The sequence below is a fragment of the Rhinatrema bivittatum genome, chromosome 2 (assembly GCF_901001135.1).
Source record: "Rhinatrema bivittatum chromosome 2, aRhiBiv1.1, whole genome shotgun sequence".
In the NCBI taxonomy this organism is placed as follows: Eukaryota; Metazoa; Chordata; class Amphibia; order Gymnophiona; family Rhinatrematidae; genus Rhinatrema; species Rhinatrema bivittatum.
Window position 1 is genome coordinate 579,316,362 of NC_042616.1, and position 14,501 is coordinate 579,330,862.

Here is a 14,501-nt window from a genome sequence, read left to right on the forward strand (position 1 = left end):
TCCCCTTGGACTACAGCACATATAGACCTGTATCTCTTATGAATGCTGATATAAAGACCTTTGCTAAAATATTGCAACTCAGAATGGAACATCTAATGCCATCTTTGGTTCATCCTGACTAGACTGGTTTAATTAAAGGTCGATCATAAATCACAACATATGGGTAATGCTACAGGTATTAGTTATACATGAATAAATATACAATATATACCTGTATCTCTTTTCATCAACATTTATTTACTTTAATCACATACATATAATATCTAAAATCTATATAATATTCACACTCAAACCACATTCATTCACATAACACTAAACACAATATCGCCTATTGCACATATCCCTTTTACATTAAAATTCATACATTTCTTGTTGATATTTCTACAACAGTTCCCAAGAAGCAAACTTCTTCTTCTCAAAAACTCCCGAGATTTTTCTCTTATTCTTTCTTCACTCCACTCCCAACAAGAGACTCTCGTTTCACCTATTGGTTTCCTCAGGGGATCTAAGCCATTAGTTCTTCTTTATTTTTCTAAGGGAGCATCCATTTGATTTTAACTTCCTGTAGTTCTTATTTCACATCGGGAACTTTACTTCTTGTCCAAATCATTATTACTTATACACCTCAACTCACTTCATTCTCCTAATCTATAACAAAAAACCATAATTAATATCATTTAAAAAACCACATAATTAAACAACTTTACCCAATTACCACGATCCAAACCACCAATGCATTTCAAAAGATTATTTTGTTACACTTTAACTGCACTCACTCACCTCTTGCACTCTTCAATATCTCCTACAACCTCTACTTTCACTATTTTCAAATGAGGTTATAACCAATGAGTCTTTATATTCCTCCACCACAATACGATGTAATCAGCATTCAACGGTTCATCATCGCTCAAACTAATGAAAAAGCATATATTGTATGATTACCTTACAGCACATCATATTATACCTCAATCTTCCATTATACTTGTAATGCGATATATACCAACTTTCTAGTATCTGTTCAAAAATACCCGGTAGTACTGCCTTCATTTAACTTGCCCAACAGCCCACCTAATTCTCTCCAAATTTCTTCACAGTTCCAATAGTTGAATACACACTATCACATCGTTAACCTAAAAAACATTCAGAGAAATGTGCTCTTATCTATCACATAGTGCTCACAAAACCAACTTTTTAGCCTACCAACCTATAACAATTCCAAAACAACTCTCCATACCGACTCCACTACTGCACATTGCCAGGACGCTGTGGCTGCACATTTCAGCGCTTCCTTCTTCTTTTTAAAGCCCTCACGGCTACTCCCACTATATACGTCACCAGTTTAAACAGCCCAGATCCTCAACCTCATCCTAACCCTTATTATTTGCCCACTTTACTCCATATCCACTGACTCTTTTATGGACTATTCAAATACAATACATATAATCGCTTACTAACATCAAAGAAAACTAAAAGTGAATTTCATCCACCTCTATCGCACTATAACCAATCATGAGTAAACTCAAATAAATGCACTCCACTCCACATCTTGGTTTAACCCCAGGGGTTCCACTGTTCCCCACTGGAATATATATCTTTGTTCCTTTTGGACCAATGTTTTTGAAACATCACCTCCCCTTCTTAATAAAACTTGGTTAAGCACACAAAACTTCAATTCCTGAATCTTGTGATTCTTTTCATACCAATGTTGTACTAATGGAGCATTTTCCCTTCTCGTGCGAATGTTACTCAAATGCTCGATTATTTTAGTCTTAATCATTCTCTTTGTTTGTTCAATATAATAAAGCCCACATGGACATATAATTACATAAATCACTTGAATGGTCTTACAGTCAAATTTCTTCGGTAAATAATATGTCCTTCCTGTTGATGGAATCTGAAATGTTGCCTTGAGCCGTCCCCTGAGGTTAAGCAATCAATTTATCACTTGTTGCATTCTGCCCATTTAACTTTTCATTGGAAGACTGCACCAGTCTTGGAACATTGGAAGACCACTGTGACAGAGACAGCAGTGAAGGGAAGATCACTTTTGCCTTGCGAGATAAACCTGAGTTTTACAGTTAAGTCTGGGACCCTTACTGGATCTGGAGGAGGTGGATGTGCGATTCTTATAGACTGTGAATAGGCCTGTTTTCTATCTTTTCGAATTGTATCTTTTAATTCTACGCTTATGTCCATTTGTATGTTTCCTTTACACAGTTGTTTCTGTGTGATTTCAAATATAAACAGTTAAAAAAATAGTGGTGTCGGCTTCAAGATTCAGGACTGAAGTTTTAGCCTCCAGATCACCTGAGCACCTGTAGCAAGCAAACATCTGGCTCAGAGAGCCCTGGAGGCCACACTCTGGGTTTGATAAACAGGGATTGACTGGAGCTTAGCTACAAGGGGTTGCTGGGAAGCTGTTCACAGCAACACAACCTGAAGGTTATTCTGCATTTTGCCACAAAACCTATTACTTTAGGAAGTGCAACTTACTCTGGTTTCCAGCTGTAAGTCCTGCTTTTTGTACAAGATTTGGCAGGCGGCAAAATCCTGCTGAACATAATGTGGAGGTAGTGGAATATAAGAATTGCTAAATAAAATGTCTAGAGGGGAGCTATACCACAGCCAAAACTGGCAAAGAAGAGAGGGTTGTGCTGGAGCACTGCCACCAGTAGTTAGGGGACAGGGAGGGGGTGAATAACCAAAGGTTTGCCTAGGGTACCAAATATGCTTGTACCAGCCCTGAGGGTGGGAACCTGACACTAACCCCTAAATTCAGCAAAATGTTATAATATCGCATGGATAAATGCCCATTGTAAGAGAAACAGATGTGTTTAGGGTAATTTTTAGAATTATTGCACCATGCAGTAAAATGGCACTTTTCATAGGTAGTATCACAGGGTGCAGTAAACTTTTTCACACCCTGCAATACTTCCTATTTCACAGGAGAGAGAGGTCTGCCACCACATTCTCTGTCCCTGTAAGGTAAACAGATCGCAAGAGCATGTCCTTGGTCAGGGCCCAGGCCCAAATCTGTACCACCTCTTGGCAGAGCAGGAAGGAGCCTGTGCTTCCCAGCTTGTTTATGTACCACATTGCGACTTGGTTGTCGGTCTGGATCAGAACCACTTTGTGGGCCAGGTGATCCTGGAATGCCGAAAGGGCATACTGGATTGCACGCAGCTCCAAGAAGTTGATTTGACAACTCACTTCCTGCTCAGGCCAATGCCCTGCATGTGGAGACTGCCCACATGAGCTCCCCAACCCAAGGTGGAGGCGTCGGTGGTCAACAACACTCTTTCCAAATTGAGCAGACTCTCCCACCAGGAGAAGGAGGCTCAGAGTGGTGAGGTAACTTGGACTGGTGCTGAGAGGGCCTGGGTAGCTTGGAGCCATTGGGAGCAGAGTGTTCACTGTGCTACTCACATGGCCAGCCGGGTGAGTGGAGTGACATGCACCACTGCTGCCATATGGTCCAGTAAGCGGTCAGTACCCTGGCAGAGACTGTCAGATGGTAGTGGACAGAGTGCGCCAGTGACACCAGGGTCTGGGCATGGTCCCGGGGAAGGAACGCTCTGGCTAGGGTTGTGTCCAGCAGAGCCCCAATGAATGCTAGCCGTTTGGATGGACTCAACTGGGATTTGGAGAAATTGATCACGAACCCCAGTGACTGTAGCACTTTGGCTGTCAAGTGGAAGGAGCGTAGAGAAGCTTCCTGCGTTGTGCTCCTGATGAGCCAGTCGTCTAGGTAGGGGAAGTCGTCCTCCTTTTGGAAACCAAGATGTTGATAATAATATTCAAATGTATGGAGTCCTCCATGTTGTAAATTGATAAATGGTAAAATAGTACCAACAACACTCTCATGGAGGATTTTACATTTTTTATGCAATATACCAGGCGAAAACTGGATTACCAATCAGAGGCAAACAATATGACTTTTGCCATTCCAACCCTACTTGACCTCTTACCACCTGCCATCATCTCCTAATCGCTCCTGCCATAATAGATTGTGCTGTTTAGGAGCGTAGAATCACCTTCGGGGCATGAAGCAGATAAGATAAGCTGTACAGTGACATGAACTCACCTTCCAGATTCACCAATGAGTCAACAGAATGCTCCATTAACCATTCTTTTAAAGTCTTTAATAAGAATGCCTCATTGTAATAACGAACATCAGCGAAACCCAGATCACCTTCATCGAGAGGGGCTATTAAGCTTGCAAATTTCAGCCTCGGACATTTAGCATTAAAAAAAAAAAAACCCAGACCATAAGCATTGTAACATCGTTAGATCTTTCTTATGTAAAAAGAAAGGCACCATTTGCAGTAATTTAGGGATCAGTATTATTCTAACCAATGCTAGGTACCCCGAAAGCGATAAGGAAAGTGGCTCCAACTAGCTAGTTTCTTCTTAAATTCCTGAAAATAGGAGGGATATTGTATTGATACATCTGCCCCATGTTGTATGCCTAAATACTTTATAGTCTCTTTTGTCCACTTTAGCGGGAAGTTGTGCTATGATGGTTGCAAATGCTCAACAATATCAATAGCTTCCGATTTGGATAGATTTAGTTTCAGACCTGAAAAACTACCAAATTTAGAAATGTATCCCAGCACCAGTGGTAATGTTTTATGTGCCTGTGCAAAGACTATCAGCATATCATCCACGAATAGCATCATTTTCTTTACCTGTCTGACAACCTGAATACCCAGTACCTTTTCATCTTCCTTGATTCTGTGAATTAATGATTCAAGCAATAAAATGTACAGAATGGGAGACAAGGGACAACCCTGCCTGGAGCCCCGTCCCAATTTAAATACTTGTGACGTAGTTCCATTGAGGCAGGTGAAAGCTTGAGGATCTTTGTAAAGAAGTTGGATGGACGTTAATATGGGACCTGCAAACCCAAACTTACCCAAAGTCGAAAATAAGAAATCCCAGGTCACTCAATCGAATGCCTTCTCCACATCAAAACTTACCAATAATAGTTCTAGTGTTTGAGACTTGCAACAGGTTTCCAAGGCTACCAGCAAGTGCCTAATATTAGTCTTAGATCTTCTTCCAAAAACAAAACTTGTTTGTTCTGGAGAAATTAACAGAGGTGTAAATATATTTAAGTCAATTAGTCAAGATTTTGGCATAAAATTTGATGTCCAGGTTCAGTCAAATTTCTCTCTGGCTAAGGTAAAACAATCATTGCTGCTTTCATTGTGTCTGGAATAACATCATTTTGTACCATATAATTGAACATTTCTTTTAATGGAGGGGGGGATACTAAGGCTTGTATGGGTTTATAAAAAAAGTGAAGTGAACCCATCGGGTCCCAGTGACTTATGCATTTTTAATTCTTTTATAACCTGCACGACTTCTTGTTCAGAAAAGAGAGCACTCGGTTTGGAAAGCTGTTTCTCAGTCAACTGAGGTAATCTCACCTTACAAAAGAAATCTCGGATTCTCCAGATCCGATGTCTCTGCCTGGTGTAGTTGTTGGTAATACACTTTAAACAGTTCCCCTATTTGGGCAGTGGAGGTCGCAAGTGATCCATCAGTTTTTTTAATCCCACTTATAAATTTAGATTGCTCACATACTCTGACCAGGTTGGCCAACATCCACCCTGCTTTATTGTCATGAAGGAATAATGTATGTCTAAAATTAAAAATTGTTCCCTTGGCCTTCTGATGCAATAAGTCATTTAAAATATGTTGGGCCTCTTTAAACCTACCTTTCTATTCATCCACATTAGATCTTTTCCACTGCTGCTTGTAATAGGTCATTCTCTTTTTTGATTGTTTATTTCTTTGACACTTCTTAAAAGCAGTGTAATTTATAATGTCACCCCTTAGGACCGCCTTGGCAGTCTCCCAAAATAACACTGGGTTATTTTTATGTTCTCTGTTAGCCTCTTCAGACTGTTCCCATTTTCCTTTCAGATAAGCTGGAAAATCTGGTTCTAACCAGTCAGAAATTCTCAATTTAAATAAAGAACTGGGTAAAACATTGCTCCCCATCGAGCAAAATACTGGGCAATGGTCGAATATTACCAAGTTCCCGATGTCAGCTTTCTTCACATCATTAAATAAAGTTTCTGAAATCAATATGTAATCTGTTCTAGATTTAGTGAGGTGAGCTCTCGCATAGTGGGTGTAGACCCTCTTTTTGGGGTGTAGTAGTCTCCATATATCCACTAGAGCCAAACTGTCACAGAAATTGAATGTCTTTCACTTTCCTAGCTTATGAGATGATGAAAGAGAACTCGTATTCAGCAGGTATTCCTTCATACAGTTAAAGTCACACCCCCCTTATAACAGGAGCTGGATCCAATTTAGAAAGATATGTTAACTAGTTTAGAGAAGAATCTGCAATCATAGTGGTTCAATGCATGAATTGAGGCAATAATGACTAATCACACAAATAACTCAACATCTTAACATGAGCTGTAAAGGATAAATCAGATTCAATTATGAAGCCTAAATTCCTTGCCTGTCTAACTTAGAGGTCAATTTTAAAAGTGTTGTTTGCTCAAAAATGCCCACATATGCGCGAATGTGGGCCACGAGTAAGCAATGCAGATTTTAAAAAGCTGCAAATTATGTGCACCTGTACCTGTGCGTATAGGTGCACATAATTAAAAAAAGGTGGGGCATGGACGGGCATGGCCATTCTGGAGCAGGTTTTAAAACCTAAAACCACAGCGCACCTAGGCTAGGTATCCATGTTACTTTACTGCTGACTGCTGCTCCTGATGAGGAGCAAGTTTGTAGGCCTCAAGTTTTAAGGCTTGTAGGACAGGGTGAGGGTCCGGGTCAACCTCGATATTAACTGGTCAAACTGGTGGACTAATTGGGAAATGGGAAAGTGGCTCGTGCGATTATGTTTTAAAATCCACTTACATATGTGCGTAAAAAAAAAAGACAAAGTCCTATGGAAGACACGCGTGCCAGCTTGGCTTGAGTATCCTCTTAAATTTAGGAGCATACTCATGCGCGGTTGGCTTATTTTAAAATATATGCGTGCAAGTGTGCGCACGATTTAAAATTCCAGCGCGCCTGCACTCGCACGCCGAGACACGTGTGTATAGGCACATGCGCGCTTGTTTTGAAATTACCATTAATAGGTATAGTATGACCTTGAAAAACAAAAGAAGGTGGAAATGATGTCTCAGAAAACCTACTCAAGCATAAAATCTCAGTTTTGAGTAGATTGAACGAGAGTCTATTATTTGTCTCTTTATCGCACTCAGATAGATTGAAAGCAGATCAAGCATGGGATTGATATCAACAGAGAATGGAAAGAAAAACTGGATATTGTCTGCATAAAGACAATATTGCAAACCCAGACCAGAAAGAAATTTGCGTAGGGGTCTCAAATAAATATTGAACAGAGAGGGTTGACCCCTGGGCAGGGGCGGATTGCAGGAAAATATCGACCTGGGAAATTTTTTCAAAACAGGACCATGGGGTATCTGACACTCGGCTCCTGCAAAGTTGGGGGGGGGGTCAAGCGGTCTTGCAGGCCTCTATTCCGGCCCCAGAACGGCTATCTCCTGGCCTGGCAGGATGGGCTCTGCCGCGGCCTTGCAGGCCGCTCTCCTGGCCCCACAGCTTTCTCTTCGGGCCGCAGCAGCCCCTCTTCTTTTTGGCTGGAAAGTTTATAAAATCACGTGACGGGAGCAACCTGCCCACTGGGGGAAGCCCGATCCCCTGATAAGGCAATCTGCCCCTGGGATACTCTAGTGCAAATTTAACTTGTTGGGTTGCATTTGAAAGAAAGGCATGGAACCATTATAAAACAGTACCATCATTCTCAATCTGATCCAGGCAAGCACACAAAATCTTATGATCGAGGGTAACAAAAGCGGTCTATAGAGCTAATAAAATTCAAATAAAACTTGTGCCACAATTGAACCCTGGATGCATGACATCAAGACCAGATCTCAATAATAATTCAGTGCTGTGCTTTTGCCTAAACCCAAATTGGAATTGATCCAAGTTCTTAATGTTCCTGCATCCAGATTCCTATTCTCCATTCTTTCTTCCAAACTCCTCATTTTCACCTCTATCTACTTGCTATTTTCCCTGACCAATATCAGACCAAATTAATAGAAGAAAACCTAGGCCTGGAGGCAGCTGATGTAAGAGTTAACAAATGGCGGTGGTACCCTCCTCGGTCCTCTAATGGCACAAATAGGCTACTGTCCAGTGGTAGTAGCAGCTCCAGCAATTGCATGCTCACGGTCTCATGGCTACTTCCCCTCATCCTGCATGCTTCCACTTTAAAAATTTAAGCATGGGATGGGGAAAGAAAAGTAATGGGGATAATAAGCACACCCTTGCATAGGTGCCAACTCTGGGGGTACTTGAGCACTCCCAATATTGTCTCCTGCATGCTATAAATTGGGAGTTGACAGCTCCATGCTCTAGAGATGTGGGCTAGGACAGGAAGGAAGTGCTTCTCTCTCCTTGCTACTGCTCCCACCTTCCCCTGCAGCCTATTGGCTGGCTGTGGAACATCTGACCAATGAGCTACAGGAGAGGGCAGGCAAGAAGAACCTATGTCTCCTGTGAAATGGCTCTTGCCTCTCCCCTGTAGCCTATTGGCTGACTGTGGAATGTCTGACTAATGGACTGCAGGGTGACCAGAGAACAGCAGCAGTGTAGGATAGACAGGCTTTGTGAGGTGCAGTGGAGATGGGGGTTAGCTGTTGATAGAGGGACTAGGAAAGGGAAAGAGGGACAGAGGAGCTATAAAGAGGGCGAGAAAGGGCTGAGAAAACTGCTGGCAGTTAGTTGAAAAGGAGATATTGGCTAGGAGTGTGCCTTCAGGCCTGACCAGGTCATCACTGCCTGATGCTCAGATCCAGGCCAGCACCTGTACTCTGCTCTTAGCACCTTGCAGGAACAAGAGACACTAGTGGTAGGTTTTAAATGTGTAGGAGCTCCTTTCTGAGATCATGTGTAATCATGCATGCCCCTTCTTCCTAGCTACAGCATGAGCTCTGGAGTGTGGTAATTAATGGGCAGCATTGCAGGGTCTGTATAACTGGGAACCCACTTTGTGCTGTTCACACATTGCAAACAGCACCTACTCACCTTCCCAATCTTTGATTCTTTCCAGCATCTGTCTTATGCCCAGACTCAGTGAGAGGAGGAGAGCATGGTCTGGGCACTGCATGTGACTGAGTCTCAATGTTGGGCAGCAATGGAGGAGCTCTGGCAGCCACATGCAGCAGCCAAGGTAACCAACTGAGCCGGCTGCCTGCACCACATTGACTTCTCCCTTCTCCTGCACTTGCATATAGAGGGAGCTGGTCCATTGTGATGAGTTCATGTATATCTCTGCTCCCTCTTGTCCTTTGTTTTAAAATATGGAAGAGAGGCGTGTGGGGCTAAAATTCTCCCGTAGATCTCTTGGCCATGTGGGCCCTCTACAAGCTTGCCCTGCCTGCTCCATGGAGGCTGGTGTACCATATATTACTTTTTGTTAATGTAGGTGTGTCTTGGACTTGAGAAGGTTGGGAAATGTTGTACTGAGGTGTGGAGAGACAGCCGATGGATATAAAGAGAGATACACATGGAAGAAACATAACAAATTATTTAAAAAATGAAAGGAAGACCAGAAAATAAGTTTTAAAAGAAAAGGCAGAGCAGAATCTAAGAGAAAGCCAAGAGCATGCAGAGACAGAAGATAGTCAAACTATAGACACGAAGGCTAGAAAATTGTTTATATGAAGTTTGGTGCAGATATCTGTGCTAGCTGGGCAGGGTCAAGCTTAGGGGAAGTCGGTGTTTACCCTTTTCTCCCAGCCCTGCAGTCACCTGGATAAGTAAGGATTTTTACTGGAAGGAGCAGCAGGTTGTGGTGGCTTGCAATATCATTGACTCAAAATCTTTCTCGTAAAAGTTGGCAGCTCCAGTATTGAGAAGGGTTGCAGTCAGGGATTGAATTGAGGAGGAATTGAGATGAACATCGTTCCGCTTCTTCACAAAAATAAATTAAACATTTCCCTGTTGCATCCCACAAGAGACAGCGGTTATCTCTGCGGTTTCCAGATCGAGGGCAGGAAGCACCACATGCAGCTATGGCCCTGGAGCTGGGGCGATACTGACTACTGAGCTGCTAGGGCTCAGGACATGCAGGTGTGGAGTGTCTCATATGGACTCTGCAGACATGGGATTTTTTCTGACCTGGAATCTGTGAGCGCAGGGAGAAGTGCTACAGAAAGTGGGAAGGCAGAAGCAAGAGGGGGAGAATTAAGGGGCCGATGCAATAATCTTCGCGGAAAGCGGGCACTGACTTTTCAGCGCTCGCTTTATTAACGCACGCATGGCGCCCGCAAGGGGGTGCACCATGCAATATGTAAATTAGGGGGTCGCGCCTCCTTGCTAACGCGACACTGCCACGGCTGCCCGTTATGAAGACCAACGCCGGTAAACTCGGCCTCGGTTTTCATAACCTGCCTGTGTTTATCGGCGGCCATTTTCATTACTGGCAGCCGGCCGATTATGAAAACCGAGGTCGAGTTTACCAGCGTTGGTCTTCATAACTCGGCAGTCTGCCGAGTTATTTTATTTATTTATTTTTTTACTTTAAAAAAGAAGTATAGAAAAGCTCCAGGGAGGCGTTAATATCTGAGCGATAAATGTGCATCTGAGACACACATTTATCTTTTTGCATTTGGAGTGAATGAGTAATAGCCTCATTCACATGCATTTGCATGTGATGAGCGCTATCTCATTCACTCCGCATTGGACATGCATTAAATAGGCGCTAATCCCTCTATTGCATTAGGGGATGGATTAGCGCCTATTTATCCCGCGTCCGACAGCGGGTTAAACAGTGTGCTTGGCTGAGCGCACTATAGTGCATCGGCCCCTAATAGTGCAGAGGGAGTAAGGATGGAAGGAGAAAAGAGGGAAGCAAACCAATTTGGCAGTGCAATAATAATGGGAGATTTCAATTATCAATAAGTCCAGCGTGCAAGAAGCAATAGCAAAGTCCATCAATAACTTTATAACAGATTTTTATTAGAACCAAGATATCAACTGTTATTTATGGCAACTCCATATACCTTCAAAGATGCAAGTGCAAGAGTCCCCCGACACGGTCCGTGTTTCGCGGTCGCTGCATCGGGAGGGACCCACAGAAATAATTTCATCTACAACATATAAAGAGTAATAAACGATGAACCGAGGAAATGTGGCCATTGAAAGTTAATACAGGGTATAAAAAGCATACCTTATGTGTTCATCCTGGAGCGCATCGGCTCGTACAATAGGTAACTCATTTAAAGAAGCAATTTGGCGCCAAAGACAGGAGATATCGCGATAGTATCAGGAACAGTCGCGATAGAATCAGAAATCAACATGAAAACCACGCCCCCACTGTGAACAATTCAGCTAAATAAAAACCACTCAATATCTTTATTGAGACCTGTTGGGTGGACAGAAGACAGTTTGAAAATCCATTTTTGTTCCCGTCTTCCTAGGATTTCAGAATAATCCCCTCCCCGGAACGGGGGTGTCACTACCTCCAGAACTGAAAATCTTAAATCAGCGATACAGTGATGATGCTGAGTCCAGTGCGTGACAAGGGGTTCGTCCATCCTAAGAAGACGAATATTCGAACAATGTTCTATTATACGGGTTTTGACCATCCTCGAGGTCTTACCCACATATAATAAAGGGCAGGGGCACTGTATAGCATATACCACACCCCGAGTGGTACAATTCGAACTATTCCGTAACTTAAACCGAATCCCCGTGTTAGGATGGATAAAAGAGTCTGACAAGGCAGTGTGGCTGCACATAGTGCAGTGGCCACACGGGCCATGTTGGCCCTCCCTACTCTCCATTGTGGGTCTGTTGAAGCTGGCATGTACTAGCTGGTCCCGGAGATTAGTCCCTCGCCGAAAAGTAAACCGCAGCGATCCATGAAAAAGAGAGGATAGGGACAGATTATTCCAATGTCTACGAATCATTGCTGCAATATCTTTGCTAGCAGTAGAAAAAGGTAAAATACAATTGAAGCATTGATTCTCATCAGCCGCAGAGGGGAGGAACAACCAGTCACGATTGGTGTATAAGGCTCTTTTAAAAGCCTTCTTCACCACGCGGAGAGGATATCCTCTATCCACAAACCGCTGAGACATCAGCTTCGATTGTGCCAAAAACTCAGTACGGGATGAGCACAAACGCTTTAATCTTAAAAATTGTCCCGTAGGGATGTTATCCTTCAGCGGTTTAGGGTGACAGCTAGAATATGCCAGTAACGTGTTCCTATCAGTTTCCTTTCTAAATAGGGTGGTCATATATTGATCCTCTTCTACAGAAATGACAATGTCAAGAAATGCAATTTTATCGGGGTGAATACAGAAGTTAAATTGAATGTGTGGGTTAAGAGAATTTAACCAGTCATAAAACATCAAGAATTGAATATCTGTCCCTTTCCAAATGATCAAGATATCGTCAATGTACCGTAACCATAAATCAATAAAGGGGAACCATTCAGAGGGATACACCAATGAAGACTCGTACTGATCCATATATAGACAGGCAAGCGAGGGGGCCATAGTGGCCCCCATTGCCGTCCCTTTAATCTGTTGATAATATTGCTGATCAAACATAAAAAAATTTTTGGTAAGAGCAAGAGTGGCTAGTTCGGCGAGGGACTAATCTCCGGGACCAGCTAGTACATGCCAGCTTCAACAGACCCACAATGGAGAGTAGGGAGGGCCAACATGGCCCGTGTGGCCTCTGCACTATGTGCAGCCACACTGCCTTGTCAGACTCTTTTATCCATCCTAACACGGGGATTCGGTTTAAGTTACGGAATAGTTCGAATTGTACCACTCGGGGTGTGGTATATGCTATACAGTGCCCCTGCCCTTTATTATATGTGGGTAAGACCTCGAGGATGGTCAAAACCCGTATAATAGAACATTGTTCGAATATTCGTCTTCTTAGGATGGACGAACCCCTTGTCACGCACTGGACTCAGCATCATCACTGTATCGCTGATTTAAGATTTTCAGTTCTGGAGGTAGTGACACCCCCGTTCCGGGGAGGGGATTATTCTGAAATCCTAGGAAGACGGGAACAAAAATGGATTTTCAAACTGTCTTCTGTCCACCCAACAGGTCTCAATAAAGATATTGAGTGGTTTTTATTTAGCTGAATTGTTCACAGTGGGGGCGTGGTTTTCATGTTGATTTCTGATTCTATCGCGACTGTTCCTGATACTATCGCGATATCTCCTGTCTTTGGCGCCAAATTGCTTCTTTAAATGAGTTACCTATTGTACGAGCCGATGCGCTCCAGGATGAACACATAAGGTATGCTTTTTATACCCTGTATTAACTTTCAATGGCCACATTTCCTCGGTTCATCGTTTATTACTCTTTATATGTTGTAGATGAAATTATTTCTGTGGGTCCCTCCCGATGCAGCGACCGCGAAACACGGACCGTGTCGGGGGACTCTTGCACTTGCATCTTTGAAGGTATATGGAGTTGCCATAAATAACAGTTGATATCTTGGTTCTAATAAAAATCTGTTATAAAGTTATTGATGGACTTTGCTATTGCTTCTTGCACGCTGGACTTATTGATTTGATTGTTGTGCAAGTTACCCCTGCTTCATGTCTCTGCTTAGGAGATTTCAATTATCCCAATATTGACTGGGTAAATATTAGGGATGTGCAGAGCAAAATTTTATGTTCATATTTTTTATGTCCGAAAGGGGGTCCCACTTGCGGCCAATATGGACATAAAAAAAATCCAATGAGTTGGGTATATGTACATATGTGCAAAAAAAAAATTAAACCCCCTCACCCTCCTTAATCCCCCCCCCAGACTTACCACAACTCCCTGGTGATCGAGCGAGGAGTGAGGAAGTCATTTCTGCAATCCTTGGCGAGAAGCATGTGACGTCGGTGGCACGTCGAGTGACGCGGCGTCACGTGATTCCCGGCTCGTTCGCGCCGGACGGCTCGTTCGGCCCAAAAAGAACTTTTGGCCAGCTTGGGGGGGCCTCCTGACCCCCCCAAGCTGGCCAAAAGTTCTTTTTGGGCCGAACGAGCCGTCCGGCGCGAACGAGCCGGGAATCACGTGGCGCCGCGTCACTCAGACGCGACGTCACGTGATTCCCGCAAGTTCGCGCCGGACGGCTCGTTCGGCCCAAAAAGAACTTTTGGCCAGCTTGGGGGGGCCTCCTGACCCCCTCAAGCTGGCCAAAAGTTCTTTTTGGGCCGAACGAGCCGTCCGGCGCGAACTTGCCGGGAATCACGTGACGTCGGCGTCATGTGATTCCCGGCTTGTTCGCGCCGAACGAGCCGTCCGGCGCGAACTTGCCGGGAATCACGTGACGTCACGTCTGAGTGACGCGGCGCCACGTGATTCCCGGCTCGTTCGCGCCGGACGGCTCGTTCGGCCCAAAAAGAACTTTTGGCCAGCTTGGGGGGGCCCCCCAAGCTGGCCAAAAGTTCTTTTTGGGCCGAACGAGCC

At 43.7% G+C, this 14,501-nt stretch overlaps 1 protein-coding gene across 2 annotated transcripts in view; it reads right to left on the reverse strand.

Moving 5' to 3' along the window:
* Positions 1–843: 843 nt before the first annotated feature.
* LOC115085238 (protein THEMIS3-like) overlaps positions 844–14,501 on the reverse strand; it is a 77,093-nt gene continuing 63,435 nt past the window's right edge. For both annotated transcript variants that reach the window (XM_029591016.1, XM_029591015.1), the window contains one exon: positions 844–912. In XM_029591016.1, coding sequence (XP_029446876.1) covers positions 901–912 — 12 coding nt within the window. In that variant the 3' untranslated portion in view covers positions 844–900. The remainder of the gene's footprint in view (positions 913–14,501) is intronic.